At 44.3% G+C, this 14,811-nt stretch overlaps 1 protein-coding gene across 2 annotated transcripts; it reads right to left on the minus strand.

The window, feature by feature from the left end:
* Positions 1-1,324: 1,324 nt before the first annotated feature.
* On the minus strand, positions 1,325-14,622 carry LOC144121608 (septin-2-like). 2 transcript variants are annotated; one of them, XM_077654912.1, is made up of 13 exons: positions 14,275-14,622; positions 14,028-14,112; positions 13,841-13,927; positions 13,170-13,293; positions 11,735-11,869; positions 10,712-10,829; positions 9,277-9,378; positions 6,376-6,472; positions 6,181-6,232; positions 5,556-5,576; positions 3,904-4,008; positions 2,708-2,789; positions 1,325-1,997 (listed from the first exon to the last, which is right to left on the minus strand). In XM_077654912.1, exons 1-13 carry the CDS (start codon positions 14,314-14,316, stop codon positions 1,866-1,868), a joined length of 1,182 nt encoding a protein of 393 aa, XP_077511038.1. In that variant the 5' UTR covers positions 14,317-14,622; the 3' UTR covers positions 1,325-1,865. The 2 variants fall into 2 exon arrangements, with proteins under 2 accessions (XP_077511038.1, XP_077511039.1); XM_077654913.1 differs by lacking the exon at positions 5,556-5,576 and having other exon boundaries at positions 14,275-14,619.
* Between the last annotated feature and the right edge of the window lie 189 nt (positions 14,623-14,811).

Here is a 14,811-nt window from a genome sequence, read left to right on the forward strand (position 1 = left end):
AGAGGATGTGCACATACCTGCGAATATAAGCATCTATGTGTACATAAAGTAGCTGACACTGTGTTTATCATGAACTAGCAATGAGGATAGTTACGGTGGTCCCCTAAATGCAACTTCTACAGTGTCCCTCAGGGTGCTTGCTGTCGGAAAACTGCAAACTCAAGAACACAGCACTCGCAACACAGTAAGTATTCATGCCTAAGCAGAGACACTAAAAAAAAAAAAACACTGCAAATCAGCACAGTGGTGTCACATCAGTACAAGCAAGTGCAGCCTGTGCTCTGGCATACTGCACCAGTGCAGTACTGGCATTGCACTGCACAGTGGCACAAAAAGTAGGCAATGCCACCCACAAGTACTAGAAAACTCAAGATTTGGCCGATGATGCCGAATTGTGCACCAAAAACGGATCTTATGATGGAACAAAACTGCACTCTTCCGTGGGAAGGGTTGCGCTCCCCTATAATAAGGTGCTCAAAAGGCTGCCGGTTTTCAACAACCACTGCACTTAAAACTTGTTTCTAACTGTAATTCACAGCATACTTGTCACGCCGCGATTTCTGGTACACAAAAAATATAGGGTACACCACGTTGTCAAACCTAGTGCTTTAACAGTGGCAGCTTTTCTGCGCCAACTCCCTGCAGCTTTTGAACAGTCCATCCATGAAAATACAGAGGTGGCTGCGGCACTGTCTTAGATTTACTTTGGTGACAGCACACTGATGATGGACATACCACCAGAGTGAGCATTAGCAAGATATCAATCATTGTGTATATATAGCGTTACGATGCAAAGTGCATGACCACAGTATCTGATCTGCTCAACCATACTTCATGTCATGCCATCTGTCTCACCCGTCACTGACTACATAGAAACCATGCAAAAAGTGTAATCAGCAGACAAAAACACACTCTTATATGGAAAAAAAAAAAGAAATCATTCAATTTGCTTCCCACATGCACGTAGTCAAGAGCCTGCAGCTAAAGGCAGGAAGTTATTAAATCTTGGTCACCAGTGAAAAAAAAAATGCACTGCACCTACAATGATTTTTTGTTGCCACATCACAATTTTATGCCCAATGTTTCGCGAATATGTCTTTCAAATATTCTACACATGATTTGTTAGTTTTCGGAAACAAGTGCATTCGAGAAACACGCAAACATACCTCAGAGCAATGCCGGATGCAGCCTACAGGCCACACATCATGAAGAGGCTGTTTGCTGCAAGGAATGCATGCTTAATACAGTGTGTGGAATTAAAAAATGACTTGACTTCCAACAGACAGCTGCACAAAAATGTCAAACTAATGGATATAGCCTTCAAAATACGGTGCACAAATGCTGAGCACTCCAAGGGTACTGAAAGACTGTGACGCAAACAACGGCAAGCAAGTTCCTTGGGTCAGGCAAAATCATCACCATAGTGACAAATCAATCCAGGATGACAAACTGAATGCCAAAGGTCAATGAACCAACTCACTGGTCATGAGAAATCTCAGTGCCACATCGAACACTGTGTCAGGTCATCTGCAGTTCACTGGCCGGCATCCATGAACTATGCAATGAAAAGCAGGACGATGAAATAGGTGCCAAGCATCGGCGAAGCAACAACAAACATGCAGTTGCAGTTACACCCAAGAGATGTCAGCACCACAAGGAACACTGTGAAAGAAGCACTCAAGTGCTACTGAGAAGAGGTGTGTGCCCTTATCAGGAGCTTAAGTGACTGGCTAGCCCTTGCCCACACGTGATGACCCATGCCAGGGCAAGGGTGTACATGTACACCTGGAAAAGGGGAGACGCGGGCGAGTCGGTGGCGCGCCACTCTTTCCGGTGTGCCACACCTCCCTACTCTTGCTTCGCATTCAGAGGTTGACAACACTGTCGCCGTCCCTCCGTGCGTCCAAGTCTGGTGTCGACGCTTCGGGTGTGGTGTCTCTGCTTGTCTGGCGAAGCTTCTCCTGCATCTGTGACAGCATCTCTTGCATGCGCCGGATCTGCGCAAAGAGGGCAGTGGCCAGAGTTTCATGTCTGTCACTCCTCTGGCAGGAAGCTGTGTGCGCAACTGGGGCTCGTAAGCAACAAAATGCAGGTGCAGGCACATTCAGATGTCCCCAGTACAAAAGGGAACACGTTACCAGCATTCACCAATGATTACTCCATTTGTACGAGAGAAGAAGAAAACATTTTTCCTTTGTTTCAAATAGTTCTTCTCTGGGCGCACAATGTTTTGTAACTGGCGCAGAATTTGTAACTGACTGTTCCCTTTCATAATCAAGCTAGATGTACATGCCAGGTTTAACAAGCAAGCCTTCAGTTCTTGTTTGCATGCTACATTTGGACCAAAACTCCATATGTGCTGTCCTGACAGTCTGCATAAAGACGCACAATACTGTTCAGTCACCTTAATAAAGTGGCTGGGCATGTGGTTACAAAGAGGTGCTTCCAGGCTGCAAATCAATAGCACACAAACAATCAAACTGATGCAGCCAAATGTAGATTAAAGGTTTGGCTTGCTTTGGCTTATGGGGGTTTAACGTCCCAAAGCAAATGAGGCTATGAGGGACGCCGTAGTGAAGGGCTCCGGAAATTTCGACCACCATCCACATAATGGCAACAACTAATGGCATTCCATACTGAATAAAAGCTCGCTGCAGCAAGTAATGCAGCTAGCCCGAATTCCCCCAAGTCGGGTGGCGGCGCTTACTTCTTCATCCTTCATCTGGAGCAGGCGGTCAGCCTCCGATATGCCATCGTATGTGGTTGGCACCGAATCTCTGCCTTGCTTCCTGCAAGGAAAAAAAGTTGTATTCAGTGCCAGATACCATGCCTTGTAGCATGGCATACTCACTCCTACTACAGGAGATGCATAACCATGCTCAAACATGATGCCAAATCTGCACCATTTCAGAACCACCAGGCAGTTGGCAACTCGATTGTTTCCCACTTGAAGGGACAGTAACAGGAAATGGAAACAAGAGACTACTCTAGACTGATAGATTATTTTTTGTCAGTACTGCCGGCATTTTTTTCCTGAGCAAAACGGTCACAGCTTTGCTGAGGAAATTGCATACAAAGATCCAATTTTCTCTCCCCCATGTACACCCCGCCAATATGTAGGCAGTGTTAATTTTTTAGAGCATGTTTTTAGGAATCCGAGCTCTTTTGTGCATCAGGAGAAAAAGGGCAAGAATGAAACCACTTGGACCATTGATCAGATATCCCTGAGTTAAAATATTTATCACAGAGGGCGCCACCACACTGTTCGCCACTGTCCATACTATGAAGCAGTCTTCTCAACATACGATGGGCTTGTTATTCAAAAAGAGTGCAAATGATCCTCAGAGCTTGTGCTTGGCCAGCACCTGTAACACTACTTACACACAACTGCTTCATGCAGGCCTACTGGGCGGCATTCAAATTGAATGGCATATCAAATTCTCCACATTTGAACACCAATCACTGAACTTTCCTATATCGGCAGTACTTCCTGTTAAAGTAGTTTCACATGTAAAGGTGGCGAGCCAGTTGTGGCCAGCAAAGAAGTAACCAAAACAGGCAGTTACCAAAATTATCGAGTGGTGCAGCTAGTCTTTTGCTTTCTTTTAATTTTCTGGCTTGTCCAAGCTCTGTTCTGAGTAACTAATGTATCAATAACCTTGAGTCACTAATCGTTCTGTCTGGCTAGGCACAGCATTTCCCTTTAGTGTCCCTTTGGAAAAAGGCTGCAAAATGTGGTCTCTGGAATGCACGTGCAGGGGAACATGCACCACACATCAACCTTTCGGAACTTGTGAGAATAAAAGTGCAAGCTCTTTTCCTTTGTTCCGTGACAGCGTGCTTTTGAACAATGTCTTCCCGAAGGCAGATCATAGAGAAACGGGCACTGCCGGGTATACAGACCCCCTTTCACGGGCCGCTTGTTGAGAAATCTTCTGGATGTACTGGGCACGATAGTTCTCGTAGTGTACATCACGGGTCACTTCTTTCAGGTCTTGCATGTGCGTGCTGCAGCGTGAGGGAGAGGAAAATGAAAAAACAAAGGATGCAGGGAAAAGAACGACAAGCACATTATTGTTTATTTAATAACTGTGCTGATTAAACACAACAAACACAGAGAAACAGAAAGATTCAGATATGACCAAACATCTGATGTCTGGCATCTACTACAGTGGGTCCACTTTGTACCATATTTATTTGAATCAATAAGACTCGCAGGTAGAGAACAATGCTGTTTTGCCAATGGAAATGTTGAAAAAAAAAAAGGAGGGAAAGAAAATTCGTTAAGCACAGTCCTACAATTTCAAGAAGAGTGCACAACAGCCAGAATGACTGCCCTTCAAGTCATGGTGCCATATGATATCTGCTGTGTGAAAATATGGTGGTGCTTCCGAGAGCATAACTTCTGGTAATGTCGCAGCGCAGCTGCACGGGCAACAGTCCACATAAGCTGTTATGAATCGAGGGAAAGGCACCCGAGAACAGATCCAAGTGACACAGCTGGGCAAATTGCAAATGCAATGCAAATGCAAATTGGCCCGCAACACCCAAGACTGTGTGGTTGCATTATGAACAGACTTTTCATAAACCTATTCCACCATCAAAGACAAGTTACGGAACACGTGTTTCTTAAGCAACACAAAAGCTGCCCCGTGTTTGCAAATGCTCATTAAGTTGGAAAAATAAAATGATGAGAAGAGGCCTAACTGCTACTGCAAAGCAAGGCAAATAAAACTTAGAGGGGCTCCGAAAGAGGCTCTCAATAAAGGTGTGGTATTTCTGGAAGGTTAAAGGACACTGATTCATGAATATCTTCCAGCAATAATTTTTTTACTGTGTTTAGTAGAAGCTGAGTTATCTGTAGTCAAAATCTGAATTTCAGCGTGTTTGCTTTTCCCCTCTTCTCGTCAATTTTTTACTGCCGGCCCCCCTAAGGTAATTCCTCGAGAGGCAGAGCTTCCCGGCCCAGAGGAGTGATGCTGCTGACTGGCTGCGGCCGTGGTAGCTGCATGGCGCCTGAAAGAATCTAATCAATAGCCATCCCTGAACAGAATTATGGAGGGGCGTGCAACGGAGGAGGGCACGAGCATGAAAAGGTCTCTGGAAAACACTCCCCAACTTTTGCGCCCGATTGTGGGTTTCCTGCTCTGTGTAGAAATGTATTATATGGATCAGCAGTTCATGACGAGAGAATGTAGTGATTGAGCGAGTTCATGTACTCTCCTCGGAACGTGTTTCAGAGCCCCTTTAAAAGCCAGGGTCCAGAATGCAACCTCGTCCCAGCTGTAGCCAGCTGCTTTAGGCTTCAGAACTTCAAGGGCTTCCACAACAAACTCTGGGCACGGGCTCGAGCCCCTTTGGGGCTGCAGGTCTGGGCTGGGGGCTCTCTCTCCAGCCAATTCCAAAGCATAAGCAGCATGGCATCAAGTGCCAGGTGGCCCAAACTTTGGGTCACGCAAAATGGCGGCGGGGCGGTGGGCGTCGCGGGTGCGTTCAAATAAATATGGTATGTAGGTTCTCAGGAGGAGGGCTTGTAGAGACACAAAGCCATCTACCTGAAGAGACCAAGGATTATTCTGCCGTTGCCGACCAACAGGCAGCATGAGGCAAAGAGAGAGCAAAAGGCGCGAGTCAGTCCACGCTTGGCGGCGGACAGTCGTCGAGCACAAAAATCCTCTCGCCACTAGCACAGCCAACTCAATGAGGCACAGCTGCACCAACCAGCCACATTTTACATTTCTGCTTTTTTTACCGCTTTTTTACCTCGGGCTGATTGCCCAAAAGAAAGAACTGCACGGAAAGCAAAACCCACAGCATATTCCGACTTCGAGCTTATTTACTGCAATAGGTATAGCCCTTATACTCGTCACCACCTCTTGCGTTATTTTCCTAACAAAATGCCACGCTATGGCTTGGAATTAAGCAATTTCTCGTAAAATGAAAAAAATACATAACTAGCAGTGCTGTCATACTGGCAGAGAGCCTATTCTTGTCAAAAAGCCAAAACAGAACTTACTTTAAACACAACTGCAGATCTGACTCACAGCACATTGAACAGGTGGCTAAACCCGACACACCGCTAGAAAGAGTTGGTGCAACCAGCCTCCAGCTGTCCTGCACTGTTATTCTCACGTGAAAAAGAAGTGCAGCTTGACAAGAGAAAAAAAAAATGTCACCAACCTAATAAGGAAGGTCCGCAACTTGAGGAAGTCGCTATGCTTCGGGTTCTCCACTGCAAAGGAACCAACGGCAGCGTGTGAAGTGGCCGTCAGTCAACTGGCAAGAAGTGTGGGAAAGAGATACAAGGAAGACAGAAGGAAAGAAGTGACATGCAGCAAGTGCACTGTGGCCCCAGCCAGTGAGTGTGGTGGTCACCTTCGACGATCCCCCACGGGTAGAGTCGACCGCGGACTCGCCGACCGTTGATGTCCACCAGCTGGGTGCTCGAGATGACCGCAAATGGGATGCTCTCCTGCATGCAGCAGAGGGCAGTTACGTGAGAAAATGTGTGTTGTATACCTGCTTACCAAGAGTGTGCACTGAAGCAAAACTTCTCACTACTCACAGTGTGAGCCAACAAAGAAAAAAGGCACTAAGGAACACTCCACCTTCATATGACGCAAATGTTGCCAGCAAGTAAGTGACAGGAGTAAAAGGAACAGTCCTTAATCCATGATGGCAGTATTCAACAGTTTACAGCAGAAATATAAGTACAGTACACTCACGATAACTCAAACTCTGAGAAGTCGCATTTTCGGTTAATTCAAACAAATTTCAAAATTTTGATTGGCTGGCTATATTTTCAGTGCGTTTTAAAGCTGCTTAATCCGTACTGCAATTTCTCTTAAGTTCGGTTAATTCAAACTTTGTGTCTTGCTCCAACACTCCCGGCGTGCAAAAAAGCAGCCACCGAGGTAGCATGCATCAAGTCTGCAGCGCCACGTGAGCTGAAAATCTGGCCCCTCCATCCAGTTAACTAGGATGCAGTCCGAAGAGCAGCCGTGTCGATCAGAGTCGCCTTGTCGCCATGTGGTTTGATTTTCGCGAGCCAAGCCCAACTGCGTGCTGGTTTGTACGCAAAGTGGCGCGTCGCTGCTCCTTGTTTTTTTTTTGTTTTTTTAAGAAGGTGTCTTTCCCTTCCGGCGCAAATGTGCATTCACTCTGCTTCCATCCACGTGGTCCTGTGTGTCAATAATGCATGCTCATCATGAGCTGCTTGTTGTGTGGTGAAGCCTCCTTACATGGACATCACTGCTTGAGAGGAGGCTTCACTACTATGGTGCCACACCTCTGATGGGGCCATGGAAGTCATTACTGTTATAGACCAGTTCTGCTTTGATATTCCCGACAGTTGGCATGCAGTACATCATGCCAGAATTGCAAAAAACCATTATTGCTGCGCAGTTTGCACTTAAAACCAGTTAACTAATGCCTGTTTTGTGTTCAATTAAATTTGCTGAGGTGCAGTAGAACTGTTTCTGGAAGTTTTTTTTTGAAGCCATTCTACTACTCGACCTTTGGATAAATCAGACCTTTTTTACAATCGATCAAGGTCATAACAATGTGGTTTTATTCTATCGGGAAACCAGCGCATTATTAACTTTTTTTCAGCGACACTTTTAGTGAACATATCACTGCCTTTCACCTATATTTTATGTTGTGCTAAAGCTCTCAGCTACATTTGCATAAAAAAAAACAGATTCAACATACTATTTGTATGTATAGGTATCCATAAAGCAAATCGTATTTGGTTTTGGATCATATTAAGGTGCACTTCAGATAATTCAAACAAAAATCTCTGGTCCCTTGAAGTTTGAGTTAACCTAATGAGAGTACTGTAATGCTGTCTGCAGTTAGTTTACTGTACAAGTGACAGAACAGTAGAACAGTGAAACTACTTTTTAAAAATACGACTGACTCATAGTCTTACTTTTTTAAGATGCCAGCAAAGACTACGAAGGTGCAAAGTTGGATCAATTGGCACACATTTTCACACAAAAACACTACTGAAGAATGAGAAACAATAAGAAACGGTAAGCGTAGTTTTCCATCTCAGTGCTGTGTGTAGTATAAGATGCAACTTGGTCAGCAAAACCATTTCATTCAGGTTTTGAAAGCACTGACAAGCTATTCTTTCCTCAACTTCCACACTTCTTCGTGCTTTTGTGGACAGCCTATCAACAACGTTCTGCCTGCTACTGTTTACTGTTCTATGGAAATTGGCTGTGAACTGTCTCACTTCTCAGTGGACACCTCAACTGCGCCGTGAGGGAAGGAAGTGAAAGAAGGGAGAGAGAGAGAGAAAGATGCCATAGAGGAGGGCTCCAGATTAAGTTCGACCACTCGGGGTTCTTTGACATGCACAGATATCCCACAGTACACCGGCGTCGTTTGCATTTCGCCTCCATCGAAACGTGGCAGCCGTGGCCGAAACTGAACCCACATCTACAGGCTCAGTCACCAAACGCTGTTTCATAGAGATGCTACATGTTTGTGAATGTACTGGAAAAGGGCAATAAGCCTAGGAGTGCTGAATAAGCCCCAATTTCAGGGAATCCCATAACCTACAACACAGCAGTATCCAATTTCGATATACAAATTGAATAAATCCCGGGAACTACCTAAAAAAAAAAGTGGTAGCTTTTTAATGTAGTTAAACCAATTAAACATGCGAAAGCATGTGTATAGCCTGGCTCGCTCATGGTTTTGCTTTGCTGGGTCATCAGCACATCTGGCGATGATATTAGTTCGATGGTAGTATTAGTTGAAGAAGATGACAAAGTGCAATGCACAGCGCAAGGGTATTGCAGATCAACACAAGGCTGAAAGGCTGCGTTGATAGCCTACTGCTCTCGTTCAGTGGCTGGCGGGTTCGAATCCCAGTCGTGGCAATATTTGATTTATATATCGTTTGGCCAAGGTCACCCTCAAGGTCAAGCTTCACACAAACTCGGTAAGCCAAACTGACCTCATGAAATAGTGCTTTAGCAGTAAAAAGGTAGAAAACAATAAAAAAATTAGCACCCTCCAACTATGACACAGTTCTAGTGACACTAACTGCGACACAGCATAGCTAGAGCTGCCCCAGTTAAAAAAGACCATTTGGAACCAGTCGCATTCAAATTGGTTCGAACTGTGTTTTGGCCAGTTCCAACTGATCATTTTTGACTCGGTGTCAAAAGACAAGGTGCACTCCCTTCACTGCAAGGAAAAAAGAAAGAGGCAGATGGAAAAACATGCAAAAGCACAGCAGGACAGAGTGTCACAAAGGCAGACCTTCAGTTCTCTGTCTTGCAGCTTGATGTCATCATCCTCATCACTGTCACATTCTGGCAACTGGTAGACAGTCACCTGGTGCTCTTCAAGCTCTCGCAGAATCTGCACAAAAAAATGGCTCACCTAAGAATCGTTTAGAACACATACACAAGTGCGCAATTGCATGCATACTCATATAAAATGAATTGGCAAGATGCTTTATTAAAGCCCGTAGTTTCTCGCGATTCCGTGAAAAATCACAGATTTAAGTATTTTTCACGGAATTGAGCGTTAGAAGCCCTATTCTCATTTTTTTTACACTGTTTTCGCATGGACTTCGGTCGGAATGACAGAACGATGGGAAGATGACTACTTTGCCTTATTTACACAAATATAAAACGAGGACAGAGACTCGAGGAGAACTTTAAAAGGAATATTATTGAGCTTATAAAGCAAGATCAATACCCCCCCCCCACCCCCCCACCCCCCCTTGCCAAAAGAAATGCAGATAGTGCGCTGAAATATGGCAATAACGGATATGTTGATATTATTCAAAACGCAATGCTTCAGAAGCGTGCCACAGTCGAGTGAAAGCGTAGCTTGCAATATGTTAATGCGTGCAGCATCCCACACAGCACCCGTCATCACCGTGCCGCTGCTCCAAGCTCCCGAATCCTGCGGTCCTTTTCAATTAATTTATTTGTGCCTTAAAGACCCGAAGGCACTACATAAGTAGAGGGCGTGCGCACAGGTTGGGGTGCATGCAAAACTCCTTCGTAGCCCTCTCTTTCTCAATGACTCATTCCACCTTCTTTCCACATCCAAAGCCACCTTCTCCTTTGCACTTGTACACTGTGCACTTTGCCCAGATGTCACTGAAAAGCTCGCTTCTCCTATCGGCTCACCAGCCTGGTGGCAAAGCTCGCTTTAGCCGCTTTGAACAGCTTGGGAAAAAAAAAAAATCAATTCAAATTACATTCATACCATGGTTACGAATATAATAAGAGGTGCATTCTGAAGCACAATTTGGTGTCTCCTGTGAAACACTGCAGATTCTTTGTTCTGAATTCAATGAATTCAAAATGTTCGGCTGCAGAATGCACTAAGGGGGCTTATGTTACTATGTTCTGTTACTATGTTCATATACACAGCTGCCTGAAAGAGATAGTGCAGCAAAATTAATCATAACAACCCTGCAATGAAGACCCAGTTCAGGTTGTTTTGATATAAAACGCCTATGCTACTTTGCTCGCAAATTACTCCATGCCTTAACAGACTATGCACACTGAGACCTTGCTATGCCCTTCCAAATCATGACGTCCTGTGCATAGAACCACTGGATCATGTTAACAGCACGCTACAGAGAAAAGTGTTTTGTCACTGCTTCTGAAGCACCAGCCTTGCAAGGCATTGTGCTTAGCTGAATCTCCCAAGATGTACAAACTTGCCAACCCACCCGGTCTTTCATGTGGCGAATCTCAATGGGAGTCAATGTGTCCGCTTTGGCAATCACAGGCACAATGTTGACCTTTTGGTGCAGCCTCTTCATAAACTCAATGTCCAGTTGTCGCAAGCTGAAAACAGGAACAAACAACATCAAAGGTAGGGCCATTTTTCACAGCAACATGAATTCAACAACATGATGACTGACACTCACACCCATCTAAGGGTTTGGCACTGCTGCCAGTATACACAATAAAATTCTATGAACTATTTAACAGAAAAGCCCATCATTTCTGAGCTTCATTTTCAAATATCACTGAGGTGAAAATTTTCTCCTTTAAAAATCGGATAGAAATATGCTTTATTTTGCAACAGTTCCACAATAAAGCTTTTTTTCTTCACCTTATTTTCTGTATAAAGACAATTTACTATGAGCATTTGGCTCATTGCAGGACACAGAACACTAATCCCACTAACAGGATTTAACGCTAGCCAATGCCATCCCACTTGTTTCCTTTAATTTTGGCTAAAGGAGTGAGATTTTGGACCTTTTACCTTTGCATTTTGTCACCAGTCTGTTTTAGAATGCATAAAAATGTGCACTAATGACACACTGCTGGAGATCACCGCACATTCTCCCTGGCATGGAGGATGTTGGCTGTGTGCAGTGTTTCAGCAGCGACACCTGTTGCCTCTTTTAGCCATTGCTGTGAGATTCCTTTTCCTTCATTGATATAGCCATTGTTTATATATGAAATAAAAGACAATTTTATGGAGCTCCTTTCTACTATGTACCATACAGAGCTTGCAAGAGAAGACATATTTACGAAGTGTATTCATTGCATAACCAAACAGCCCATTAGAGCTAAATTTAAAGCCTGGAGATCATACTAAGCAAGCTGTGAAAGTTTTTTTTCTTTTTTGGCACTCCTAATAAGGAAAATGGGCACCCAAAATTTCAATCCTAATACTCAGATCAAACATGATCACATTATCCAGGTTCTACTGTAATTCAGGAGAACGAAAGAGAACTGACCCATGTCCCCAAGGTGGTATGAAGTACAAGCAGCAGTGGACCCTGTTGTCGACAATGTTCTTGCGGTTGAGACCGCTCTCATCCTTGAAGAACTGGTTGAACTGCTCGTCAATGTACCGGTCAATGGACCTCCAACTGCAGACATACAAAAAAAATATAAAGATGTGAATAAAAATGGTCATTAACAAAAGGTGCCTCAGTTTCCAGTTTGAGAAAACTTGCGACAAAAAAAACTACAAAATTGATTCTGTGCACAATATATGAAAACAAGAAAGCTAATCTTGAGAAAATAATAGCACAACATAGATCAAAACACGAGGGAATCGGAAAAGATAAATGTTTATGTGCCTGCCTGTGTTCCCATATTTTTGTCTAGTGATACTCTTTGCTCAAGGAAGCTTTCGAGCATTTAGCCAAGCTTTCGCTCCTGCAAAGCAAATCTTAACCCTCTATATGACATAAGCTGTATGCATCTCTCACACGCTTACAAATGGTAAAATTGCACTCAGAATGACTCTGGAAACAAAATGACACCACTTTCAAGCCGTTCTGACCGCTTTGTTTTGTAGAAAACAAGGTGTAGACCTAAGATGTGATATGTGCTCAAACCTCAGTCTTATAATAAAACTTGTAATAAAACTTGTATTGGAATTGAAAATTGCTTTAAGAAGTAAACAGCCAACAATTATTCAAATCTTAATTTTCCCGGCCAAATAGAAGCCGTCGAACTATACACCCGTGCTTGTAAAAACACAGAATGCCAAGGAGGCATATTAGCAAAAGATAAAAACATGTTGAATGGTTTGTTTGATAGCTCGGTAATAATTGTCATGCAAAAAATATGGTACCCAAGAGCTGCACTGTGCGTTTGCCGGCACTTGAAGCAAGTGGCCCAACTGTGTTTCGCTTTGTATAAACGGTTAATTTAAAGCAGCAGCCAATGAGCCTTATGCACTGTGTACTTAACTGCCCAAGTTACACTTAAATTTGCTGCAATTTCACGTCATTACATAAAAAAACTGTAAATTTTTCGGTCAAAAATAGTGCAGTGTGTGAAAGAGAGACTCAGTTTGCAGAGTACACAAAATCTGACACCCGATTAATATTAGCGTGCACAAAGAATGTAACTAGCAAGAAGTTTGTGCACAAAGAATGTAACTAGCAAAAAGTTAACACTGCAGAGAAGATTGCCAGAAGAGACGTACAACACACCTCAATTTTGCTGTATTCTCTGCAGTGTTAAATACTTAAATATTCCCATGGCGTGTGTGCACCAATTAGCAACAGCATGTTCTGCTGAGTCTCACTGAAATTCCTCACTGTTCCATTCACAATGCTTGTGCAAAGGTATCCTCAAGCAGGACTTGCACAAGCTGCAATCAAACAAGGACTGTACAGGCACACAGCACCAAACTGTGGGCCCCGCTGTATATACCTCTCTTCGCAGTTGACAGCATCGCCGAATCCCGGTGTGTCCACCACGGTCAGGCGAAGTCGAACTCCTTTCTCCTCAATCTCCATGGTCTTGCGCTCTATCTGGACTGTCCTGTCAATCTTCTCTGTGAAGGGAGTGCGGAAGCTATGTGCGTCAGTCACACTGACACTGTATGGCTGCCTAACAACACGCAAGAGCCACATGCGATTACAATTCAACAGGGACGCAGCAAACTTCTAGAATGCAAACCTAACTGCGTAAGCAGAACCTACAACGCCATGCATCATCCTTTAAATTTACGTGTGATATTCTATTCAACACAGACGCATTAGAACAGATCACTCAGAAAGCCAACTTAATCTTGTAACTATTGCCAGTTACTTGCAAATGTGACGTATAAAATAGCGCAACATCTGACAATGGAAATGAAAGAACACACACGTAGCGCTTGTGTGTGTTCTTTGATGTCCTTGTCTGATGTCGCGCCATTTTATACGTCATGCACTACCAACAAGCCCAAACCGCCACCTTATTGCAAATATGCATGAGCAAGGTATCCGTCAGGCCAGATAATATAAGTGGTGCTGTGTAGCATTTTCATGGGGAGCCTCTATTAAATAAAATGAAGCACCCTGTACAGTACGTCATACACTCACACAAAACGCACAAACCTTCAGCATTAGGGATCTTGCGTTCTTCATACAAATCCGTAAGAAAGAGGCTGTTGATAAGCGTCGACTTTCCCAGCCCAGATTCTCCTGCAGAAACATGAGCAGTATGCGTTCCGCTATTATGAAACAAGTCGGCATGATAGTGGACCGAGGTTACTATAATGAAATGCGCACACAATATTCGTACCTACAACCATCAGGGTGAAGTCGAACCCTCGCTTAACCGATTTTCTGTGCACCTGCTCCGGCAGCGTAGCGAAGCCGATCTCCCCCTGCACCGGCGAAGCCAAACATGGGATTGTTTACACGCTCACAAATTTTAATTTCAGGGCAGACTCGCAAACATGCGAGCGTGTTGAGCGAAAAGAACGTTGTTTTCCTTGAAACTGATCAGCCAAGGCACTGAAGTGGAAGAAGAATAGATTAAATCTCGCCTCAGAGGGACACGGAGAGTGACGGAGATCGGTGCTCGGCATCGTTGGTCGGCGGCTCTCTGCTCCGTTCAGCAGCGGCGCACGTCCCCCGAATGTCAGAGCCGCGCGAGCGTCGTCGTTCTCGTTCACGCCGCCGTGGTCTCAGAAAAGGCCTAACGTTTGCATCCTAGCCCACCCGCAACGCTCCACAGTGGGTCATTTAAAGGCCATTGTTACACGCTTCCTCCGGCGGTGCGGCGATTGTTCCAGCGATGCGCGAGCGAAGCTGACGTAGCGGAGTCAGCGTCCCTCGGTGGGTGTGTAGCATAAAACCAAGAATCCGAAACATACTACACAAGTAAAAATTTTTCATTGACATCCAGTGTTGCTCGACGTGACGCTGTGCTTTGACGCATTGCGGTAGCTCGTTTCAGTATGTTTATAAGTGGCACCGGAATTACTGGACCGAATAAAAAGCCCTTTTCTTATTTCATTACAACTTTGCACGCAAGTTACGGTAGTACACTGGTAAAGCTTGCCAGTTTTGTTTTACAACTG

Source organism: Amblyomma americanum, chromosome 2 (assembly GCF_052857255.1).
Source record: "Amblyomma americanum isolate KBUSLIRL-KWMA chromosome 2, ASM5285725v1, whole genome shotgun sequence".
Lineage (NCBI taxonomy): Eukaryota > Metazoa > Arthropoda > Arachnida > Ixodida > Ixodidae > Amblyomma > Amblyomma americanum.

What these genes read in the sequence shown, in the direction of transcription:
- LOC144121608 (XM_077654912.1), bottom strand. Translation starts at nt 14,316, where the DNA reads ATGCCGAGCACCGATCTCCGTCACTCTCCGTGTCCCTCTGAG. An exon ending in ATAATCCTTGGTCTCTTCAG is followed by an intron (nt 4,009 to 5,555) that starts GTAGATGGCTTT and finishes CTCACGCTGCAG; the next exon opens with CACGCACATGCAAGACCTGA. An exon ending in TCCAGATGAAGGATGAAGAA is followed by an intron (nt 1,998 to 2,707) that starts GTAAGCGCCGCC and finishes CTCTTTGCGCAG; the next exon opens with ATCCGGCGCATGCAAGAGAT.